The sequence below is a fragment of the Perca flavescens genome, chromosome 10 (genome assembly GCF_004354835.1).
Source record: "Perca flavescens isolate YP-PL-M2 chromosome 10, PFLA_1.0, whole genome shotgun sequence".
In the NCBI taxonomy this organism is placed as follows: Eukaryota; Metazoa; Chordata; class Actinopteri; order Perciformes; family Percidae; genus Perca; species Perca flavescens.
The window spans coordinates 9,434,147-9,459,161 of record NC_041340.1 but is presented as its reverse complement, the minus strand read 5'-3'; the positions used below and the strand labels follow the sequence as shown (position 1 = coordinate 9,459,161).

The 25,015-nt window shown below is 39.1% G+C and overlaps 1 protein-coding gene across 2 annotated transcripts in view; it reads left to right on the top strand.

Moving 5' to 3' along the window:
* The window catches only part of gria2b (glutamate receptor, ionotropic, AMPA 2b), a 53,824-nt gene that overhangs the window by 18,347 nt on the left and 10,462 nt on the right, over positions 1-25,015 (top strand). For both annotated transcript variants that reach the window (XM_028588666.1, XM_028588665.1), the window contains exons 3-6: positions 11,744-11,983; positions 19,987-20,183; positions 23,529-23,582; positions 23,697-23,855. In XM_028588666.1, the coding sequence (XP_028444467.1) occupies positions 11,744-11,983; positions 19,987-20,183; positions 23,529-23,582; positions 23,697-23,855 (650 nt within the window). The remainder of the gene's footprint in view (positions 1-11,743; positions 11,984-19,986; positions 20,184-23,528; positions 23,583-23,696; positions 23,856-25,015) is intronic.

Below are 25,015 nucleotides of genomic sequence, written 5' to 3'. Positions count from 1 at the left end.
GAATTCTGTATTGTGCTTAGTGGAATGGATTGGTGTGCACAGCAACGCAACACAGTGCTTCTCTTTCTCCAGATCTAAGATGTAGGACTCAGCTGTCTGTGTCTGTTTTTATGGTAATAAATCTAAAAGAAAACATGATCAAAGGACAGCATCATTTCGTTTCGATTAGATTATAGGTTACATTATAAGGGATTTAGTATCTCACGCTGGTCCAATAATAGTGTTTTCTTTTTTAAATATGCAGTGTTTCTGAGTGAGTGTCCTCCAGAAAAGCTGTGTGATCCAGATCAGTGTTTTAAAACAGGGTCACATGGCTGAACATCGAATTACAACACAATGGTTTTGGTTAGCAGATTACGCTGAGAGCAACACTAACAATCACACACGTTTAGTCACTGAAGTCAAGTTAATTTAAAATGATGTTCCTGACTTTGTTAGAACAAATCAGGAAAGCTGCTATCATATCACAAATTGCACCGCTGTTCCGATAAAAGAGCACTTAAATTCACGGTGCTTGTAAGAAACAGATTAAGAGGTTTTCAGTTGTTTACATGACACTTTTTCACTTTTACCAAGCTCCAAAAACCCTGGCGCTTACACAGGTGCAACTTGGTGGCATCTTTTTGTTAGAGTTTATTGTATAGGATGTTGTAGAGGATTTTCCCAAGCTGAGGTAACCCTCACTTGAATAATGACTTGAAAAATCTCCTCCAGAGCCACCCAATCATATATAATATGCTGTTTTCATTGGCTGAATATTACAAATGATGACTAATACACAGACTTTTCTGTATAACATCAGTGGAGCTGTTTTGATGTCCTTAATGATATTAATATTGAAAAATAATAATGATACAGCTACAGTCAACAGTCATACTTCATCAATAACTGGCCTGTATGAGCTGTTCAGGCATCTTACAGGGCTCCACGCAGCCACTCCTCACCCCATCTCTGCAGCTATCAAAAGTGCCTATAACAACAAAAGGCAAGCTGAAAGGACGATTGGGACATTGGGGACGCTGTACAACAATTGCTTAGTGTGCCTTTAGTATAGAGAACATTCATCAGACTCTGTTCTTGTGAAACCTACATCCTCCATCCACAGCCGTCAGAAAGCCTCCAGGAAACAGGTCAGTGAACAAAGCGACAGAGGGAGAAAGAGGGAAGGAGACCGAGAGAAATAGGATGGGTAGATGGGAGGAGGGGGAGTCAGAAGTTGATAAGAACTGAGCTGTACTGTTCTTTTAGAGACCAGCTGCCGGAAGAGCTGCTCGAAGGCAGACAAAAACACCCCCAAGTGCGCCTCGCTGGCCCACAGTGACACCTCACAGAAGTCTTCCTATCGGCCACTCAGGCTGACTGAGAGCTGTCACCAAGGCAACAGTCTGCGGTGCTGCTATGTATGTTTGATTCAAAAGAATTTCATCATAACACAATTTTCTGAAGTAAGTTTATGTTTATTCATTTGAGTTTATTTAACCCTTTTACATGTTTTATTAATGGTAATTTTGATAAATGTTTTGAAAGAAGTGGTGCCGTGGAGCAGGAATCTAACCCATCTGGCTGATTTTGTCAGTTGCTTTCCGAAAATGACATTTAAAGCCTCAACACTACATTAAATGATGTGCCAAGGTGAATATTTTCTGCAGTGTAGAGAGGGAACATGGCTGAAATATGTTACCCTGGCAACGGTCTACAGAGTGAACGAAACCAGATCATGTTGTTTTTGGCTGCAGACAAAGCTCTTAGAAGTTCTAATACCCTGCCTACGCTCCATAAATTTGATTATGCTTATTGATACATATTTTGCTTACCTTAAGTGTTGCAGGTCCCAGCCTGGTGACGCATATACAATCTTTCATAATCCTTTAACCTAAAAAAATCCTTTGGGAATTTTGTAAATAGGAATTCAGCTGAGGGCTAAACAGTGTATTAATTGAGACGAGAATAGAAGATGAAAGTCAAAATTGTTCTTGTGTCAGAGCCTCCAGTCAGAAACATCTCTTCATGAGGTGGAATGATAAGGGAGCAAGTACTTAATAAAGAAAGAGTCATCCAGTCTAACATTACAAGAGGTAGACAGGAATGATTTGGGTTTCAAAAGCATCTTTGAGTTGCCCTTGCTTCACTCTAAGACAGACAGGAGGACTCTGAAAGAGGAGTCAAAACATGAAGTATTTTTAAATGCTTGAAAGGTGTCTGCTGTCAAAAAGTAAGTAGAAACATCACTTTTTTTAAATTGTATTTGGAAAGTCTATCAATTCAGATATATATGTACAACCCAGAACAGTGTTGATGATGAGTGAACAAGTAGTTATCATGCACATGTTAAAAAAGTGCTGGTAGGCAGATCTTTTTTTTATTTTTTTTTACTGTTGGGCAGATCCAAGGTAGCTGCTTCATGTATTTATGCTAAACTATCCAGTTGCTGGCTGCAGCTACATGCTTAGCATACAGATATGAGAGTGGTATCAATCTTGTCATCTAACACTCTGCAAAAGTGTGTATTTCCAAAAATGTCAAAGCTTTTCTTTATCCATGTATGAGTTGGCTTAACATAACCATTAAAATATAATGCTGATTAAGTTACCAGGAGCATATTGCAGGATTAACAAATGAGATATGTTGACGCTGAGCATGTTCTGTTCAATATAGAAAAGTAATCAACCTTATGTTTCTTTTAAAACGGTTTGCTGATGACAACATGTTGTACATGAATATGATTTTTATGAGACTAGGTTGTCTTTAGAATATGTTGGTCTACACTACTAGACAAAGACCTTGCCCACAGAAATATGCTCACCAAACAAAAGCACACATCTTCTTCAAAAATGTATGTTTCCATTTAGTATCAAAAGGCAAAAGTGTAGCAATGTTACACTGCAAAAAGTCTGAGGAAGAAGGCTGGAGATGTTGGTTGGGTGTAGAAAGCATGTGATTTTGGCACTGAGGACTGTGGTTCTCATCCTGTTTCTCATCAACAGTCGACATATTGTTTCTTTGAATGCTGAAAGTTATTTGTTCCTAACCTTAACTAAGCAGTTTTAGTTGCCTAAATCATACCTAAAACACCCGGTGGCAATTTAGAAATCCATCACCGGTTGTTTTTGCACCAGTCATATGGGTTGTTTAAGAGGGCAGTGCCATATCACCTAGTTTGTCCAGTTATTTTGGAGATATACAAGGTCAAAATCCGGCTGTGCAGCAACTATCAGTGACAAATGTGCTCAGGTTGCTCTGGTGAAAGGGTTGGTGGCTATAAGCCGCCTTGCAAACTTGTGACAGATCAGTTTTACATAAAAGTCCCAAAGCCCAGAGGCTGTGGTGAGAACAGAAGTGTTGGACAGGGTGAGATATCTAACAGTCACTTCTGTTAACTGTGACTGGACTGCTGATGATCATCACCACAGTGACGTGGCCTCTATGTATGTGAGTGTTAAACTGAATCATCATTTTGCTGATGCATTGGGCCTCTGTTGGTCTTCCATTAAATATCAGACAGTAGTGTCCACCGCTGATTTAATGAATGCCCTCGCTAATCCTTAGACCTGCATGAATACCTACTGTAAAGGCTTCAATTACACACTTTCTTTCTCATGTCTTTCATGTATCCAGTTATTTTACTAATTCTTAATTAAATTAACTAATGCCAAAGTTTCCTAAAACCTAAAGTCACTAGGTCTAAATGTTTTTTCAATATGATAACTGAAGCACACTGCAAATGTCTTAAAGCCTAAATATGGTACGATACCAATCACATTTAAACATACAGAACATAACAATGGCTTCATAAGCATTTTCTGTAGGTTTTGGGCTCTCATTTGAGAGCATCAAACTACTTGAATTTGCAAACATAGAAATAAAAATGTTTGCTAAATGACCAAATAAAGTATCCCTAATAAAATGCCCCTCTGATGCAAGGCATATTAGATGTCAGCTGAATTCCGATGTTTTATTAGTAGTTAATTTATGCAAGTGTAATCTTTGATCAGTGACAGAGCAGTAATGTAAACATTGGTGGAGTGGTGGAGATGCCTTCAGTGCCATGGGGGTGGAAATGAGGTCAGCTAATTGGGACGGCTAAATATATTTTAGAGGGTGTACCTTCTCCTTGGAAGGTGAAACACAGTGCCACACTCACTGCTGCAGCAAATTTAACATGCTGGTGATAATGAGGTGATTAGGACCTTCTAATGACCCCCGAGTGTCCGACGAGAGCCTATATGAAACTATTCTTGAATCGTCACATCCAATTGACAGTACAATCTAGTGAAATTCAATTACTGCATTTAACCAACTTGGGGTTCTGTGTCTTGTTCAGGGATACTTTGACATGTGGCCAGAGGAGCCTGGGATCGAATCGCCAATGTTGTTGTTGGGGGACGACAGCTCTACCTCTGAGTCACAGCCACCCCATACTAGGTTTGGGTACAGAAACCTGGTGCTAATATGGCACCGGTGCCTAAACGACCGGTATCTACCAGCCTGAATAGCAACCCGGATTTCGGTGCCTCATTTCGGTGCCACTGAAATGCCTGCACTTCTCTCTGATGTGCCAAAACGGCCGTTGCAGGCAACAGAAGCATCGCTGCACGTGGTGCTAGTTAACACTACACTTGGCAGTAGATGTTAGCCTACCAATAGCTAGTAGCTGGATTAAACACGGTTAAAATGCTGACAGCCAACAAAGTGTGACTGTATTTCACTGTTGAGGATTCCAACCCCAGGACGTAACAGTCTGCAACTGCCGTTGTAGGAAAAACAACACAGCAGTGCGTTCATTTTAAACTGGTAGCCTAAGCTACGTGGTGCATTCAGAGTGTTTGTAAAATACCCTTTTCCCAATCTGGTGGTTGTTTTAGTCATTTAACATCAATTTACTGGTGAAATAAGTTATTTTTATATGTTATTGTCATTACATTATTATTAAATCATATGGCCTTAGCAATAAACAAGCCGTTCTTTAATGTTGCAGACTGTAAATTAGTGCTCATCTTTTTTTTCGGTTCAGGCACCATTTAAGCACTGGCACCATTTTAAAAGTATCGCTTTATCGGTATCGGAAAAAAAACAAATGGTACCCAACCCTACCCCATACTGTACATCAGTTCAGCCATTAATCTAACCCCAACTATCAACAAATTCTCAGTTCCAACTCATCAAAACACTTGGTCAGGACTCCTTGGTGTCATTTTCCAATGTGCAGGGTAATACCACTTAGTTAGGGTTAGGAAGAAATCGTGATTGGGTGTTAAAATGTGCATTTAAGTGAGACACAGGGCAAGAACGGAACACAAACCCTGGTCTCCTTGGTAAAAGTCCTGAGTTGTCCGTCAAACTTTCAAAACCTTGAATTTTAAAGGTACGTCTTGACTTATTATGCAGCTCAAAGTTCAGGAAACCACCACTGAAGGATCCCAAATTTGTATTGCATGTGCGTGTGTTTAAAGCTGCTGTATCAAGCATGGTGGTCTGAAAGCAGAGAGGATATAGAAACCAAGGCTCTCCCTGAAGAGTGTGGTGCTCTCCTGATGTACTTGTTCTTTTATTAAATAACAACACTTTCAATGACATTTTAAATGCAGCTTAATAACTCAGAGACATACAGTAATGGTTGTCTGCCCTGCTCTTGTTCTACAGCTATCTCTTAGGAATACACCTTATGCTTCACATTATCCTTGTCAAAAGGCTCATTTCCTTTGACATTACTGGTTTACAGACGAAAGGATTAAAAACTTTTCAGAAGGAATTTTTAGACCAACCAGTTAACACACCAACGACCGAACACAGAGAAACCAGACATGCATGCAATTGTACATGCAGTGTATTATGCACTATGCACTGTTGTCTGTAACTACAATTTCAGGATTACATGTCCCCAGGTCAACAGTGTGTTTATCTTTCTAAAACATTCCCAGATTAAGTAAGAACTGTATTTTCTTTCAGTTTATCTTTTTGAACAGAATGATAGAGAGAGAAAACTGGGTCTATACCACAGCTTTCAAACCCAGCAGTAAGCAATAATAAGATTTGTTTCAACAATTTGCCCATGGTGACAAATTCGGGTGACCTCATCAACACCAGAAAAAAAAAAGATTTACCCAGCTTCTTTTTCTGTGTTTGGAGGAGGATTTCTGAGGATAAATACTCCCTGGTTTCATTGAAAAGCGGTCAGATGTGACTGGTGCTTAATGGCTTTTTCCTCAATCCTCACTGTTTCTAAATGTTACCGTTTGTGGCTGGCTTTTCTTCCCTAATTCAACATTTCTAAATTCCTCATTTAAGAGGCATACATAGATGTCTCGCTCATTAAAAACCTCTTGCTCTTCATTCTTTTGCTGTCACGTTCCAGAGCCAGCAAAATCCTCTCTGAACAGCCACTGCATGGAGAAATGGGTATTGCATGGCTTCTGGATGTGAATTACCATACTTGGTAATAAAGTAACATGTTGTCAAACTGTTCGCTCTGCCATAAGCTGATGCACAGTCATGGGGATATCCAGTCTCTAAGCATGAGCTCAGAGAGTTTTAATTCTGGGCAAACTCAGCAAGCTCACGAGCGAGAGAGAGTGCCAGCAAAGAAAGCCTGAGAAACATGAAAATGAACGGATGTGACACAGGGATAGAAGAAAACTCTACAGCTCTGTTAGCTTCAGGGGGTGGAAATAAGGGTTGCTAGAATCATTCTGTCTTGTGAAGCCATGATGAGATTGGATGTTTAATTTTCTTCGAGGAACAGATGTAAGCCAGGCATACAAGTTTGAACGCAAAATACTGTATGACATGAATTTACATGAACTTCTATTTCATCTGCTACAGTAGATAATCTGAAGTAATAAATGGGATGTAATGCTGGACAATAAAGTAGCATGTGGAGTCCACTGTGAAACAAAGGATATGCATAAATGATATTTACTTGGTGAGAACTGGGCACAGTTTCTACATTGTCCAACAGCTTTGTCTTCACAAAGCACCATACTAATATTCCCGTCTTTACTATCACTCAGTTTTTTTCTCAGTACATTTTCAGACAAATCTGTCCTAAAATGATATAAATGTAATACCTGAAACCAAATTAAAAGGAAACATTTTCATTGTTCTCAGTTCAATCAGCTGTTACCCATGAACAGAGTGCCATGACTTGTTTAAAATGGAACCTAACCTCTCATCTGAGGAATGTTTCATCGCCTTCACTGGATTGTACGTAATCATTTTCCAATTAGATTGCGACAGTTAGAACGGACGACACACTTTGGGTTCTATTAGCTCCCAGATAGACAAAAGTGAAATTAGATTAGTGAGGTCTGATTTCTCTGTGACCACATCACTGGCCACTGTCATCTGCTACAAAGATTAGGAACGGTGCCACAGATTGATGGAGGTGATCGGACTGCCTTTAATGGTTTGTCTCGGATGACTGTAATGAACATTTAATTGCTTGAGTCGACAGATCGGTAAAGATTTCACAGCATATAGATACTGGCGGTGGATTAAAGCTGGCCTTGCCTCCGTTTATTTGGGGCCATTGTTGATGAGCTCTGCATGTTTTGAGACTCTGGGGTGTAAAAGACAGCGGTGTTTGATGTATTCTTAAGGATGAAGTAGCTGGTTTTTGATTATGGGATGAATGCTTTGACTACCAGAGTCTAAGTAGAAAATCTGATTTGAACAACACTCTCACAGCCTCACAGAATATCGCTTGGTGTACTTGACTAAAGTAATCAACTTACTCTTAAAGGAATCTAGGTCACGGAGATCTCTGCTATTCCATTACAAAATTCACTTCTGAAACTTTTTTATGCGAGAAATCAACTATGTAAGGCTCAAATATGGGCCGTTTTACGAAAATGTATGGCTAATTGCAAATTTTGTCCGACTGTGTGTCGGAATTCAGCTGCCGGTGCTGCCTGTGTTGCTGCCTTGCTGCCCGACCTGCCTTCCTTCACACACCCCGGCCTGCTATGAGGTACTTGGAGCTCCGTCACGACTGGCAGCCCACAGCACTCCATACCCGCGCAAAGTCACCGGTTTTTGGATAATGGACTACTAAACGCCGGTGCTCTGACAGAGCTCCAGGGCCTGCAGCTCCCCTCTTCCTGCTAGCTAAATGCCCGGTGTGTGTGAGTGAGAGCGCAGTCAGCGAGCTTGTTACGCCAGCAATCTCTTACCACAGGTTCCAGTTAATCTTTTAATGTGTGTAATTATAATGTGTTGAGTTATTTAAACAAACAATTGGGGAAATAAACGCCGCTTGTCCCTGAGTCTCATTGATAGAGCCTGCGGCTGGATGTAGCTCTATCAATGAGAGCTAGCTCCTCTTAGAATTCCTCTGAAATTCACAAATATTCATTAACTTGAAATCGGATTGTTAGCTTTATAAGACATTTAGGAAGATGTTGTATAAGTGGCGTGACGAAATTCAAACTATAAATATACAGAAATTATGCGGAAAATGAAGCTAACTATCTTATATATATGTCAATGGTTGGCCGTTGTGTAGCTGGTATTCTGCTACTGTGTGTGTTGTAATCTAGCTCATTAGCGCCTCCGCTGGACTGGAGTGGTGGTGGTAGAATCAATCAGGAAATGAGCTACTAATGCCTAGACCCTATGCCGAACGAGACCGAATGTAACTGTGCAACCGGCCGGCCGCTCGACTCTAATGTAACCGTGCAACCGGCCGGCCGCTCGATTCTAATGTAACCGTGCAACCGGCTGGCCCGCTCGACTCTAATGTAACCGTGCAACCGGCCGGCCGCTCGACTCTAATGTAATCAAGCGGTGTCTTGGTCCTTGGCAAGTTTGAGTTATTAACCGAGCCTTGTTTCTGGTGCATCTTAGAGGATTGTGTTCACGGCAATTCACACATTATCGATGGGGAAGTACAGTACATCACATACAAATACACGTCATGTTATCTTGGTAGTTATGTTAAGTTAAATGTTAGAGAAGTGAATGTTGCTACGTGGTAGCTAGGCTAGGCTGTCACAAGGAGACCGCGCACCAGGCTACTGAACGAGACCGTAAGGACCGTAACCGAGGGTACTGCACGAGTCTATATTCAAACGGGTGTCTAGGTTCTCGGCAAGTTTGACTTATCAACCGATAGCAGAAGCCTTTATTTCTCGTGCATCTTAGATGATTGTGTACAAATTAATAGATTACATTATCGATGGATATCACATACAAATGCACGTCATTTTATCTTAGTAGTTATGTTAAGTTAAATGTTTGTTACGTGATAGGTAGGCTTTCACCAGTAGACTGTGCACCAGACTACTGAACAAGACCGTAACCGTGCCTAATGCATGAGTCATGTAATCAAACGGGTGTCTAGGTTCTCGGCAAGTTTGAGTTATCAACCGATAGCAGAAGCCTTTATGTCTCGTGCATTTTAGAATTGTGTTCATGGAAATTCATATGCTACATTACCAAGGGGAAAGTATTAGGCCTATATCACATACAAATACACGTAATGTTATCTTGATAGATATGTAAAGTTAAACGCGATCACCCCCCCCGCCGCCGAGGGCACGCGAACCGGTGACCAAATCTATTAACTCGGTAGGCCAACCAACGACCGTCTGGTTGTGTTCCGTCTCCCATGTGTTTCTATGTAGTTTGCTCAAACCAATCAGCGCGTAGCTCATTCTGAATATTCATGAGCATACCATATTTGGAAGAAAAGCTCTTGTTCCAAATAGAGCCATATTCACAGGGTAGTTAATAGGCCTAATGAAATAGCATTTGGGCAATTTTCAGCCCAACCAATGTTACATACCCCATTAGGAGACCTTAAGGAACAGTGTAAAATACCCTATATAATCATTCTATCACTCCTTTAAACATTTTGGCTCACGGGATGGTACAATTAGTGTGGCTGCAAATTATGTATAACCAGCAAAACATAATTAATATTTCATTCTAACACACTACTTATCTTTATATTGATAAATAAGTTGCTGCATGTCCATCAGAGCTGTTTAAGTCAGGCACCTACTGTACCATAAAAAATAAATTGGACTTTTACTTCAGGAACCGTGGGTGCCTGGAATATTTCCTCCAACCTCACACTCTAGTGGAGACAGAAGGAATTGGTTTTCAGTTAGATTTAAGATCTTTATGGTCCAAGTGAGTCTGTCTTGCTCAGCAGGGACTAAGTTTGAGAATAGATGAAGCCCCAAAACTGCAGGCAGCTTGATTCAGTCACCAGGGACAATTTTTAATGAGCTGCTGTTAATTTCAACCCAAACTTCACTAATGAAGCTGCTTGGTGCTTAACAGTATAAAGTGGCTGTAAAAAGTACTCTCTGTGTATGTGTGAAACATTAAAGCAAAGCATTAAATAAACCTTTCCAAAACTTTCCCTCTTAACATAACATGTACTGTCTATATGTTGGTAACATTCCTTCATTCCCATGTTGCTAAGACCACAGCAGTCACTCTTTCCTCTTACCCAGCATGTTTCAATTCATCAATGATAGCTGCCACAGTCACTGCAGAAGTGGCAGCATGCCTACAGTACTTACACCAAGCTACTATAGCTAATAGATGATGTATGGACTCCAGTTCCCTTCGTCAGCAAGTCATCCCAGTATTGTGGAAAAGGAAATGACTCATTTGATTAATTACATTGGAGAACACATATGTCCAGGTCAATAAGCCTGATTAACTTACATTTGATCAATACACATTTACAAGCAACATGCCAACCTGCTGACCCTGGTACAATGTTAGAGGAACAGCCTGCAACCTCAGGATTACTTAGAAATTCAGTATTCATGTTTATCTTCAGTGCAAAGTGCCATTTTCTGGTCGGTGCATAATGAATGTTTGAGGTTAGAAAAGGTACTGTGCCGTATGTACCTGAGCATGGGTCATGAATTATTGAACAAAGGTGATTTTGCAGAGTCAACAAGATAAGGACGTAATACAAATAATCTGGTGCAAACACACAGAGTCATCATAAATGCTGTTTGCATACCCTAAATGGATCCTAACAAAGATGTTCATTTAGATCTAATGGCCTCCGAAAAAGATGCATAAAGAATAGTATAAAATCTACCTTGGACACATACAGTATACTGCGAATAGGTGACGGTGAAGCTGTGCACTGTAGCATATCTGCCCTGCCACATATCTCACATATATCACATCTTATAGGAGGAGCTTGCAATAGTTTTCTGCCTGAGCAAAAATCAAACAGAAGACAGCGCCATTACAGAATATCAACACAGATGGCTATCCCATATTAATAATTAATGTGCTGTTATGGTGAATGCATGACATACTCAACATTGCTTATTCCCACTGTATCAAAAAGACATAGGACAACTCATGAAAGTTTCACAAAGTGACTGGCATACAGTGGATCTTTTACTATTAAATACAAGCACTCCCCTGGCAGAGCTTATGGAAAGCTATCCATTAATCAGCTGAAAGAGAAACATAAAGAGGCAACCCTTAACAGTTGTGTGGGGCCTTAATGTGCACTAAAGGATTGTAATAAAGGTCTTGGATATATACATTCTTATGAGTTATGGCCGAGAGCTGTGAAAGCATTGGCAATAAATGTCGGAAGAGTTGGTTTCAAAAAGGAAAAATGTCATTGTTCTGACCAGATAATTCCTGGCATGAAAGAAAAACTACAGAGAGACCCTTTACCCACTAGACATCAAGATTTAAAGTATGTGTGCTAAACATCATGCAACACACCTTAACAAACCTTTTTCCTCTGCTTCAGTCTGTTCACAGTTCTCAAGAGGAGTGTACGCCATTTTCGGATTCTACGACAAAAAGTCTGTCAACACCATCACGTCATTTTGTGGGACGCTCCATGTCTCCTTTATTACGCCCAGCTTCCCTCTGGATGGGAATCAGCAGTTTATCATCCAGATGAGACCTGATATCAAGGGGCCCCTCCTCAGCCTAATCGAGTACTACAAGTGGGACAAGTTTGCCTACCTGTACGACAGTGATCGAGGTAAGTCAGACCAGTAAGACCTCATTATTTCTCTTTTGATAGCATCTTTCCAGATCTGTTTTCCCAAAAGTTGCCACCATTGTTGGCATAATGGAATTACCTGTTTTCGTGTTTTGATGTGTTTCCATTGGAAGTTGGACTGGGAGGCATAGTCTAATGGAATACATACAGTATGGGGCTTTAGCTACATATTTAGAGCAGGCATATTTAGAGCTTGATTGAAAATTAAATGTTTTCCATTTTAACATGACATTGTCCATTGCCCTTTGCTTAAACAATGTGAATGTGTCTCTTTACAAAACAGGCACCGGTCAAACTGCTTATTTCAGCACTAACACCTGTAACACACTGTATACATGTAACGCAGCATCGGTAAATACAGGTAAAAGGCATTTTTTTTTGCCTGCCAAATAGCTTGTCACAAAGAATCAACTATAGCACCTCATGTTTGTGAGAGTCTATTTTCCGAAATATCGAGGGGAGGGGAGGCAGTCAGGCACTTCCACACTCATCCCACATAGAGGTGTGATTTGTTTGCATTATGTGTTTGCTGATATTAACACTGAGTAATAGAAAGTTGCATCTGGCTTCATAGCTGGCCATTACAGTGGTAGACAGAAGATACATGTACTTTCTGTATGTAATTATGCAGACAGTTAGTTGTTGAATATTATGCAGCAGTGTCAGAGGATAATCTTAAAACCTCCTGAAGTTAGGAGAGCTGAACACGTACTCTGATATTGAACAATTTGTTATTGTCTATTCTATATATGGTTTGTTGAGCATTGAGTTTAAGTTCTTTTTCAGCTTTGAACTGCTTCACATTCACACAGTAAACTCACATTCACACCTGGGAGCTACCCAGTCTTGTACTGTTGGCCTAAGGGTAAATGGCTCTTTTTAGTGAGGAGACAGATACTCTCACGCTAAATATACTAGACACACACACACACACACACACACACACACACACACACACACACACAGCAATTTAAATTGATGATTATCTGGTCAGTCGTTATTTATCAGTCTGCATATTTAAGTAAAGCAAAATCATAAATCAGAAGTAAGAGTGTCTCTATGTTCAGCCTGTGCACCTGTAATAGCGATCCTGGATAAGACCATGGACTGATTGTGTGCAAGATGAAAACAATTGTCCACCCTGAAAATGTAATATCCAGATTTACTTCATATTCAAATCTATATATATATATATATATATATATATATATATATATATATATATACATATATATATATATATATATATATATATATATATATATATATATATATATATATATATATATATATATATATATATATATATATATATATATATATATATATATATATATATATATATATATATTTCCATTTATTCTTCAATATCTTTCATCAGTGATTTTTTTCAATTCCACACTGATATTAAGTCTGGAAATTTTAATTTAGCAGACATTTTAATTTAAGCAGATGATTTTCTTCGCCATCTGAATCATGCTTTATCAGCCTTACCACTCACATCTAGTGTCTAAATATCACACAACATGGAAAGCCATGTGTGAAGTGTAAAAACAATAACGGAAACACATGACTGCTGCTTGTGCTTTATCTCTCTTTGCTGTTTGCATGTTACTCATTTTCTCCCACGATGAAAAAGACATCTCTTCTACAGATAGAGTTCAATGAAAGAAGAGAATTAAGACCTCAATATTATCCAGTTTCAGTGGAATAACACTATCAAGAGTTCCTTTTTTCTCTCTGATAGGGATGTTCGGCTTTCAGGTTACACGTCCTAAGCCCCCTTTTTTACTTGTCATTATAGAAGATAAATCATTCATTATTTTTTATTTTCTGCACACTAAAAGCAGGAGTGTGGGAATCACTTCCAAAAAGCACTTTGAAGGTTTTGAATGATACTTCACGAATGTCCAAAGATGGCTTACCAGAACATTTAACTAATACACTGAGAGTAATATGACGTGTGGTCACTAATTTCTATACACTAGTGTTTGGGTTGAATACAGTATAGTGCCAGTGGCTTAGGAGGGATTTAGTGCATTTTATGTTCTCTGTTATCTCTAACTTCCCGTATCACATCACTTAAAGTCTCCCACTGCACATTTTCGCCTGACATGCACATGCTGGATCTAACGACAGTATTTCTGTTATGCTGTACCCTCCCTCTCATCTCTTTCCACATGCTCTTCTGCCAGAATCCATTGCTAATCTTCCCAGTCATCCTTGTTCTGACAGCAGAACCAAATACTGCCCCTCTCCTAAATCAGAGGACAGGTTCCAACCTGCTGTTTTAGATTGTCCTCATGCTAATGCTAGCTCTGACTTGCCTCTATACTGTACGTCAGCGATGGCTACAGTATAAGGGCCTGTTGTGCATATTTCATCATGGCATGGCTGTCTAATTAGGTCAGTGTGATCCACTCATTCCCATGGCAACTGGATTGTGGAGAGAGACAGAGAGAGAGAAAGAAAGAGAGGGATTGTAAGTGACTGAGCGGGAGACAATGCTATAGCGTTGCCACTGGTTGTGATGAATTCTATTAGCACATTAAGACTATGAACCAGGACTACCATTGCCAACTGTTGTCAGTAAGACTTTTATAAATGCATTTTCTTACTAAATATTTAATATTATAGTACCGCCTCTTGGATTAATAGGAAATGAAGAAACAAGGGAAAGGAAGAAAAGGCAATAGTTTTTCTTTTACAACCTGGGTCTTTAATCACCATTCCTATAAAAGCAGCCCAGTAACCTTAGGAACTGTGTTAGATTTACATCCAATGTCAATGCGTATTGCCTATGGAGGAAGTAGTGTGCCTTTGAAGTAGTGAGCTGGAGACCTCTTACTGACTTGCAATTTAAAACTTTGTCTTTTAACCATAGCCTTGATCTTTCCCTAACTTTAGGTAAGTGTTGTGGTTCCCTAGTAGTTACTAACTCATCTAATGCTGAAGTTACCCTTAGCTCTATAAAGAGCTTTTTAAGGAAAGCCAAGCTTGTGGGTGGCCACACTGTTTGCTGTGTCTTTAGCCATTTTGTTTTGCTGTGGTTATGGCTTTAGTTATTGCTGTCCAGCTGGTGCTCGGCCCTAGCTGGTGAACGCAGTTGAACATGTAGCAGATAAAAAGGTGGATATTTCCCTCAGAGGTAGTGGAAGTGAAACAGAGCCAAAAGAAGAGTGAATATTGGGCTAACATTTATCACACATCACTCAATTTGAAAAGCCCAATAGCTGGTTTTTTTCATTTTTCTTTTTTTTTTGTCCATCACTATGATGACCTGTCATCATATTATTTAACAAATTCAAAGAATTAAAAAAGTCATGCCCATCCATGAGAGGATGAATGCCCTTTTCCTTCTTCCTAAGGAAATTGCCATTTGCTGATTTTTTCTCTTATTGCAGTGCCTGTCTGCTGTCATATCTTTCAAACAGAGCATATAACCACTTACCAATTGATTTAAGCAGTGCTTCATTTGGTATTATGCATTAAGTTGACATGTACTGTATACCTGTGGAAGGATGTTGGACCTATACCACGGTGGATGAAGCAAAGAGATTATAGCTAATATGGAGCTGTAATTGTACGTATTGAATTGCTTTCCTCTATGCATTATTTATGAGCCTTTTCTTGCCTCATTTGAATAGTTTTGCATCATACTATGCATCTTCTCATGCAGGCACATACATAAACTCATTGAGATGTTGTTGGTCAATGCGCATGAAGTTCAGCTTTCACAGTCAAGGCTTCATGTGCGATCACTCGAAATGAAGAGATCATCTTCTCACTCTCTCAAAGGAAGTTATGGTTTACTATTACTACAACATCACAGTTGTGATTACCTCTATGTTTTATCAAATTTCTGAATAACAGAAATTCTATTTTGAACAGTTCATGTCTCCTAATTCTCACCTGACCTTTTAAATCCAGGGCAACTTAGTGATAAGTGTGAAGTCACATAACATCTTTACTCTCCAGTGCATTGTTTGGCACATATATGTTTGAATGGATGGCATAATATAGAATATGCATTATAAAGCAGTCTGTGAACTGCAGAGGAAATCAGTGGAGCCAAGTATCTTCTTGAGTTCTTGATTTGGAGCAGCAACAAAGATGTTACTGTATATTATTCTTTATTATATCACAAGATCCACTGTACAGATACATAGATATATAATATCTGGAGTAGACTGATGTGCAGCAGATTGGAGAAAGAAAGCCAATTAGAAGTGTGTAAGCAGTGGTGAACTGACCTTTTAATGATGTTGTGGATATTATTAACTCACTGAAGACACCAATTTAAACTGTTGTATTATATAATTCAGTCCATTCCAGTCTAGTCTTGCATTGCCAGACCTCTCTCCAAAGCGCTGTGTCAGCAATGAAGTATGGTTTGGCTACAACGCCTGTCTAGTCTGGGATAGGGGATAAAACGCTCTGGCTTGTTTTTATTTCTTTAAACCAATCACAACCGTCCTGGTTGGCGCTAAAACACGATAGCGGAGATAGCAAGCAAGGTAGGGACATCCAGCACATGAGATACGCCCTGGATGTCAGGCTTTTTCCCAGCAATGTTAATCCGTTGAGCCAAACTAACTCCAGTCCATTTCCATATAAACCATGGGCAGTAATGTATTACTACATTGTAGGAGTTGGCTTATATGGCAGTCTTACCCAGAGTTAAGGTTTGTTTCTGTGTGCACATGCAGAGACTTCTGAGTCGTCTGAGATGTGTTAGCTTGGCTCTGGGGCTGCAGGTGAAGTTATGCATTTTGTTATTTTAACTTATTTTGTATATTTGAAATTGCACAATGTGAGTAGATTATACTATAAAATATATTATATATGTTCATTTGTATTTTGATCAATATACATATTTATTAAATCAGGACTTTTCCAACATTACAGTAAACATTACTCTCTTGCTCTAAGTAGGAGAAGCTGCTACTTTGTAAATAATACACACATAATTATATTAATTTAGGCATCAGAGCTTTTTCAAAAAATAATACATATACCATTTAAAATGTGAGAAAATATCAAAATTGTATAATAAGACATTTACAATCATGTTTAAACAGATAGAGACACATTTTACATGTGTGACATGCATGATTCAAGGACAGACCCGCTCTCACATACAGTTCAAAGACACTCATCATGTAGAATTATCATTTAACCTGAACCACCATTATTGCAGATTTACCCTTTAGGCTAACAATTTCTTTTGTCCTTGCTTTATCTTCTCTGTAAATCACTATGATTTTTAATTATCTCTTGTAATAAGCATTGATGAAATAGTCAAATGTATCCACAGCATAATGACATTACTGTAATTGTGATGTATAGTTAATTCAGATAAAACTGCAAGCCTCCATTTCCTCCCCACCATCATAAAATCACCACTGCGTCACATTAAATTGATTACATCTGTAATTCACCCCGCACTCAACCATTTTTATCAAACTGCTTTCAAACTGCCCTCTGCAGACCAGGGATCAATATCTGCAGAGATTCAGCTGGGAAACTAGATAGAGAGTGTGATAGGAATATAAGTTCAAATGGAGACTGTGGTCTTTGCCTCTAACAGACTGCACACAGATTGATGGAAAGGTGCTACGTTTAATGGGGTAAAGAATGAAACAGGCAAGCACATAGGATAGTATTGATGTAAAGATTGTTTTATTAACACTCACCCACTTCTACAACAAACCGAGGTAAGCTGCCTCCAGCCAGGCTGAGTGCTTCAACCAAACACATTTAGACCATTTTCACTGGTGGGAAGCCAGTGAGGGATGATAGCGGGATGGAGGACACCACATGGTTATCTATACCTTCCCTAAAGACCAAGCGAAAGGTTGGGAAAGGGAAGCAACATCCATTAAATTGAGCTTGAATGGTTAATTATTTTTCTTGGAAACAACTGTCAAAACTATCTCCACTCAAGGTATATGTGCTCACTTGTTCTGGAAGTTTCCTCAGCTGTCATGGAACAGTAGATGTTCAAACTTTTGATAATTCTGAGCACTTTTAGGACTTTTCCTCCATATTGGCTTAAACATTGAGCTTGACAGTTCATTATTGACTTTTTAGTCCTCAGAAGAACGAAAAGTGATGGAGCTACAGTGATGGACCATGTCCATGACAACTGAGGAAACTTCATCTAATAAAGGCTGTGTGATACGGTGAAAAGCTTCAAGTGGCTACATGTAACTTTCAGTTTGTGTTGATTCTAGCGGCCACTTTGGACAAAAGAGCAAGTGTTTTTACCACGCCTGCTGTCATAGAGGTCTTTTATTTACGGTGCTGTATTACTGAGTTAGCGTTAACGGGAGGTCATATAGTTGCAATGAATGTTTTGCTCAGACAGAAAATCATTAATTTACAATAAGAGAATACATTACAGATGCATCATTGCATTTCAAGTGTTGCATACAGTAACTTAGCTTACTTTGGATGTATCATAAGCTAAACCGGGTATCACTGTCACTGTGTCACGAGCCAAAGCATTAAGAGTTTGTTGTAAAAACGTAATAATAATAACTTAGATTTACATAGCGCATTTCATGAAACCTAAGGACACTTTACACAAGTACAGGGGGACAAGGAAGAAGAAAATAGTAGGCCAACATAAACACTGACTGAAAATGAATCAAAACCGGGTGCTAAATGGACGGGGGATGTCATTTCATGTAGGCTACTGACGTGCAACCAAATTGCGCACTGTAAAGTTAATTCATGAATAAAATAGACAAATTACATACCTGAGGGCCAATTCGGGGTCCATTTTGAATCATTTACAATCCTGTAATTGTCTCCATCTGCTAAAACTCAGACCGAGATTGACTCAGGTTTTTTACCCATTGTCGATCACTTTCCCTTTTAGCTTTTAGTTGTTCTTCATTTAATAATTTTTTTTTCTGCGATGGCACTGCCCCAGAATCAGCCATAGCCACAACAGATAACTTCTAAAATTAAATTTAAAAACAATTAGGCCTATATAAAGAGATCTCCTGCTACCCTTTTCCCTGGCTGGATACACTAACACAGGCTTTTCCGGTGTTACGCCGAAATCTGTGACTGGTCAGAATGTGTGACTGTGGCGCCGTTTACCTGCCGAAAAAATCTGACCTTAAAGACATTAAAAAAAAAATAAAATAAATATAGCATCTTGTTTGCTGTTACAGGTCATTTGTGATTATCAGATGAAATATTACACCGTTAAAGAAACATTTCAAAGTTACATAGTTATTTTAAATGGACATTTAGTAGAGATTGTTTTTGTCTAGACTAAATTGTTTAAAAGATTGAAAAGAAAAACGTGTTTAAACATAAATCAGCAACATAAAACTTTTGGTATTGATGCAGTCAAGCGTGTTGTTAGACACACTTTCCTCCCACATGTTGGTCAGGTTCATACCAGAACCCCTGTGACTCATCTTGATGAGCTCTTACATAAGGCCTTGCGTCTCTGTAAAACCTCCACAGGGGTTGAATAAGCAGACAGTGATAGTCTGAAGTGAAAGATTTACCCATGGTTTTGAATAAATCTCGTCTCATACAATTGTTATGAGTTTATTTTCAGATTTCTTTCTGCTTCTGCCATTGGTTTTTGCTCTCATGACTTTCCTTCCTAGTGGCTACTTCTGAAGTTTGTATGGATGTGACTTTACAACAAGCCCACAGAAAATCATATACAACCAAATTCGGAAAGCTGGTTTCAGGAAAACCAAAATTAAATGCATAACTTGAGCTGAAAGAGACAACAAAGAGACAAACTGTGCAAAAACAAAATGTATAATGTATTCTTTATTCCTACCTTTCCAATGTGATACAATGTTTTTGGTCCCATTTGTCAGCAGGACATCTCTGAAAACCTCAATAGTTCTCCAAAAGTCCTCAGTAGCAAACAATGGCATGGATAAATCAGTCAGACAGAGAGCATGAATAATGTTTTAATTTCACTTTCTTTCCGTCCTCAGGGCTTACGACGCTGCAGGTTGTTTTGGACACAGCAGCAGAGAGGAAGTGGCAAGTGACAGCCATCAATGTGGGAAACCTGAAAGACGAGAAGAAGGATGAGGCCTACCGCTCTCTGTTCCAAGATTTGGAGAACAAGAAAGAAAGGAGAGTGATCCTGGACTGTGAACAGGACAAAGTGAAAGACATCATGGAGCAGGTATAGTGAAGAGGGTTCTATACACCGCTGTACCACAACAAAAAACATTCTGTAACATCTTTAAATATTTTAACCTGATGAACTATGAAAGCAAACTTAAATAAATGCAGGAATCCATTGAAAACCTGCACTAGTGTTATCTTGACATGATTTGGACAGACTTGTTGTCCAAACCAACAGTTTTAGCACAGGGGGTGTGGTGTTGTTGTGTTGTCTTTCTTTGATAACGTTAGGTGTACTGGGATTCAGGTAAAGGAATATGGGATGCTGCTGCCATGTTTTCAGCTGTTGGAACAAGTAATGCACTTACAGTGTCTTCTCTCAGGAGTCTGACTGCCGTTGGTTGGTCAGCTCCAGTTTGTCTTCTTCCAACTTTTCATTCAACATTTATGTGGCTTCTGGATTTGGTGTTGAAATTTAAGATTGCGGTTAACACTGGGTGAGGCAGGCCTCTGCGTTGACAGAAACACAAGGAAGATACTATCTTCTTTTCTTATGATCTTCTCTTTACTATCAGAGACATGGAGGGAGACAATGGAGGGATTAATAGTTTGCAGGCTGCCTGTTGGCTTACTCCATCTTCTTTTGATCATCTCAGCATCTAACAGCGTGCCCCTGTTTGCTACACAATATGACATGCACTACTTTTTTAAGATATGGTTTTGGTTCCATATACAGTATGTACACTGCTGACAACACAAGCTTCTGTTGCTGTTAGCTGCCAGTCTATATCGATGACGTTTCATTTCCGGGATTGTTAATGTGCCGCCTGAAATGCCGCCGGATGTCCCTAATTTTCCGTCACCTTCCACTTTCTTTGTGTTGGATTTTTAAACTTTGGTCAATTTATGAGGACTATGGGTAACCACTCCTCAGATCTCGGCAGGTTAAATCGAGACAGCTAGCTAGACTAGTCTGTCGAATCGGAGTTTTCTGTTGCATTACAAAAACAACTTTTGGAAGTGCACGTTCCACCAAAACAAGTTCCTAATCCTAAACAAGGATAATTTAGTTATGATTATTTTTTGTTAAAGAGGTCTGACTCGCTTACCTGGGAAGTTTTATTAGGTTTTGCTGAAGCATTTCGTCGATCTGAAATGTCACCAATGTGCTAAATCCAATGATATTTTAAAGATATGAGTATATAGGCTAAGTATGATGTGGGTTTTGTTGATTCCTTTTAGTTTTCTTTATAATTTCTTCATTTGTGTTTTCAGTGTTGCATTAAAACACCTATATTGGGCAACACAATCTACTGACTGGCCCAATCCCAAAGTCCAGACTCACAGACTCACGGACTTTGGTGCGCGTTCTCGCGAAATTCGTAAGGGCTTAGGGTTGTCCCAATGTCGAATTTCAAAGGGCGTGAGGGTTTGAGTACACACTTACCGAGCCCTTTCCGTGAGTCTGCATCGATGCAGACTTCACCAAAGGGAATTACCCACAGTTCAAAGCGTTGTGACGTTTACCGCGGAGACCGTATGGAAATCCGGAAATTACAAAGGTAAACAACAGCATGACACACGGCCACGGAACAGACCAACCTGTTTTCCAGCTTGTAAAACAAGAGCTTGAAATAATGTGGAATCACGCAGCCGTCTCCTGTGCCTTGGCCGTGTGGAAAGCAACAAACTTAAAATGAAAATTCCCAAACCGGCAAGTGTCAGCAACATTTTTTTTATTAAACGTCGCCAAGGTAACATGTGATCTCGTGTGAAGTGCTGTCCCAATCCCATTTATACCTATTTGAGCCCATGTGGCCTCACACACTCACTCACTTAGCACCTGAGATCAATTAAGTCTGTGAGTCTTTAGTCCTTAGTCCTCAGGGCTCACTTTGGGATTGGGCCACTGTGTCAACTGGTTCTCAATTGGGACTCACCTGAAAGTGAGAGTAACTATTGTTGAATAGTAGCCAATGTTGCCACAATGGAAATGCACAGGATGTTAGAGAGTAGTGGAGAAAAGTCAGCAAACTGACTTATTAATTACACAGCAATATCTACCTAAAGTTTGCTAACATTAGCTAACTTTAGCCACCATAAGCTACTGGTCATATTGTACCAGACCAAGTATATTAGGTAAATCACAACTCAGTCAAGCCAACAGACAAACCAAAACAAGACTTTTACTAACTACAGTACATACAGTACTACAGAAAAATAAAGCTTGATTTTACACAATTAGTGCATTGCATTGGTACACTCTTTTTTGTATCTGGTCACTATATTTAATTTGAAGCCAAGAATAAAGGAAAATAAAAATATCTTACAATGTGAGAATAGAATAGAAAAAATGGAAAAGTGTAAATAACACTAGCAAATTATCGGCAGTAGTTTTTAAACAAGGGAATGCAGTAATTGCTAACAATCCTATTGTCCTTTAATTACTCCAGTGGGACAAAAGTGATATTCAGCCAAAATATCTGCATTTGATACAGCACTTAGAAAAACAACATTGTCACATGGACCCGGCAGCCAAGCAGATTTAGAAAGGCACCACAACAATCACACTAATTGTTCATTTAGGCTGTAAACAAAACTGCAATTAAAGGCAAAACAGATGCACATAAACAGGCTATATTTACTCCACCTTTTACCCAGGAGAGAGGCTTATTGATTAGCATTTAAAGCATGCCAACATCTGTTTAACCGAATGCTGAATGAAATCAATGCCTGCAGCCTCGGCTTCTGTTTATCTAGGAAAAACAGAATCCGTTCAGGTGGAAATTTCTTGCTTCCTGTCAAAGACATTTACGTACAGCAGGAGAAACTAGACGTTATTATTCAAATCTGCTTCAAGTAACAGCCCTGACAAACGGAGGTTCCAGTCAAGCAGCAGGATTAGTTTCAGGTGTCTTATTTATGTGAGATACAAAAATGGTACATAGCTGAGTTATTTTCTGCTTTTCTGCTCTAACGATAAGGGAAGTGTATGTGGAATTGTATATCTCTGTGTGGCAGTATTTGTGAACGCCACAGTTTTTTTCATTCCATTATAATGGCCAGGAGTGTCAGCTATGTTAGGGCTGTGAGTGACAAATTATAATGTCTAAATATAATGGTAGATTTGTGTAGTTTGGATATAACTATTATTATATGTATGATTGTCTTCTCTCTGGTTGTCAAACTCCTTAAGGATTTACAATGAAAGTTTTCCAAAATAACAGAGATGAAAAAGCTTTGAAATAGCAATTAATCACATGGTGAGTCATTTTAAAACTGTATTATGAAAGACAAAATTGGGTATTCTTTCAGATACTTTTATTATGCTATTTTGTTTGCCCAAGACTTATTTCTTTATTCCAGTGGGAGCTTATAATTTGTGTGTCCCATAACCCTGCAGGTCATCACAATTGGCAGACATGTTAAAGGCTACCACTACATTATAGCCAATCTGGTAAGTTTACACAACGTCTATGTTTGTTCAAGAATTGTGTTTTCACTTTATACGTGTCTAAAATGCCTTGTATAAAGAGCACAGAAACATCTGGGTCTCAATTTTTGTTTCCAGGGTTTCATTGATGGGGATCTATCGAAAATCCAGTATGGAGGTGCAAATGTGTCAGGCTTTCAGATAGTTGATTTTGAAGATCCTTTGGTGTCCAAGTTTGACCAGAGATGGGAGGCCCTAGAAGAAAAGGAGTATCCTGGCGCCGACAGTAAAATAAGGGTGAGTTTAAGCATATTTGCAGGGATGTCTTTGTAAGCAATTTAATGTAATAATAAGCTTTAATGTAAATAAATTATGCTGTCTCCATCTGCATCACCCAACTTTACAGCCACATACACACTGTGCATTATTAAACACATCTATAAATAAAGATTATTGTGCACTGTTATACAACAGCACATACATTGCCCCATTAGCTAAGTGCTATCATGTTTAATAAAAATGATATACTTTCATATGCATGCAAAAACAGGATGTTATGATATTGAATCATGAAGGTGATTTATTCTATTTACTGCCTATACTAGCATTTGATGTAACTAATAGTATTAGCTTTCTCAGAACTAAATTCACCTCCCACTCTTTGTCTCTGTGAACTACTCACATTTGAAATATCTGCCATGGCCAAAAATATTCTCCCACCTTCCTTCAGCACAATTGTCAAAGTTCAAGCTCTGTTTTATTGCCACACAGCCAGGTTGCTCCAAGTGGTTCAAGTCTGGGTGAAAAATCACTCTGACATTTGCAGCTCAGAACAGCACAGACCATAGATACAGCAGAAACAATAAAAAAAAGACCACCAAACATATAATATGCACTCTAATTGGGACAAGATGCTTAAATACCAGTGAGGATAATGAGCAGGTGGTGTGGTTTGTGCGTGTGTTTAGAACTTCAGAGGAGGATACTTTTTTTAAGCTCATGTTGGTCATCCCCATTTGTGCGATAGTTGAATTTATGGCTCAACCTTAGCCTCATTTGTCAACTAATTATTCTTCCCTAAAAAATTGATGAGGTGAGGCTGTGTTCAAGACCCATGGTTTGAGGCACAGACCTGACACTTCCTTTGCAGTTTGCCTTAAACCATCGCAGAATAATATTTAGATGCACAGATGCTGTTGAGACAAGTCACAAAGTAATTTGCAATGAAGCAAAGCATCTCATTCCTGCTAATTGAAACCCCACAGATCTGCTCTTTTTGCTGAAATGGAAGTAAAGTTGTTGGGAAATCTGTCCACCAATAACAAGTGACAAAAATAAACTATGTCCTTGACCCCTATAGATTTGTGCTATTGTAAACAATTTTAGCAAATTTAGTTTAGTGTTTGTGTTTTAATGGACTATTTTCAGCGGTGGATTTGTAGCTCTTGTTAGTAGTT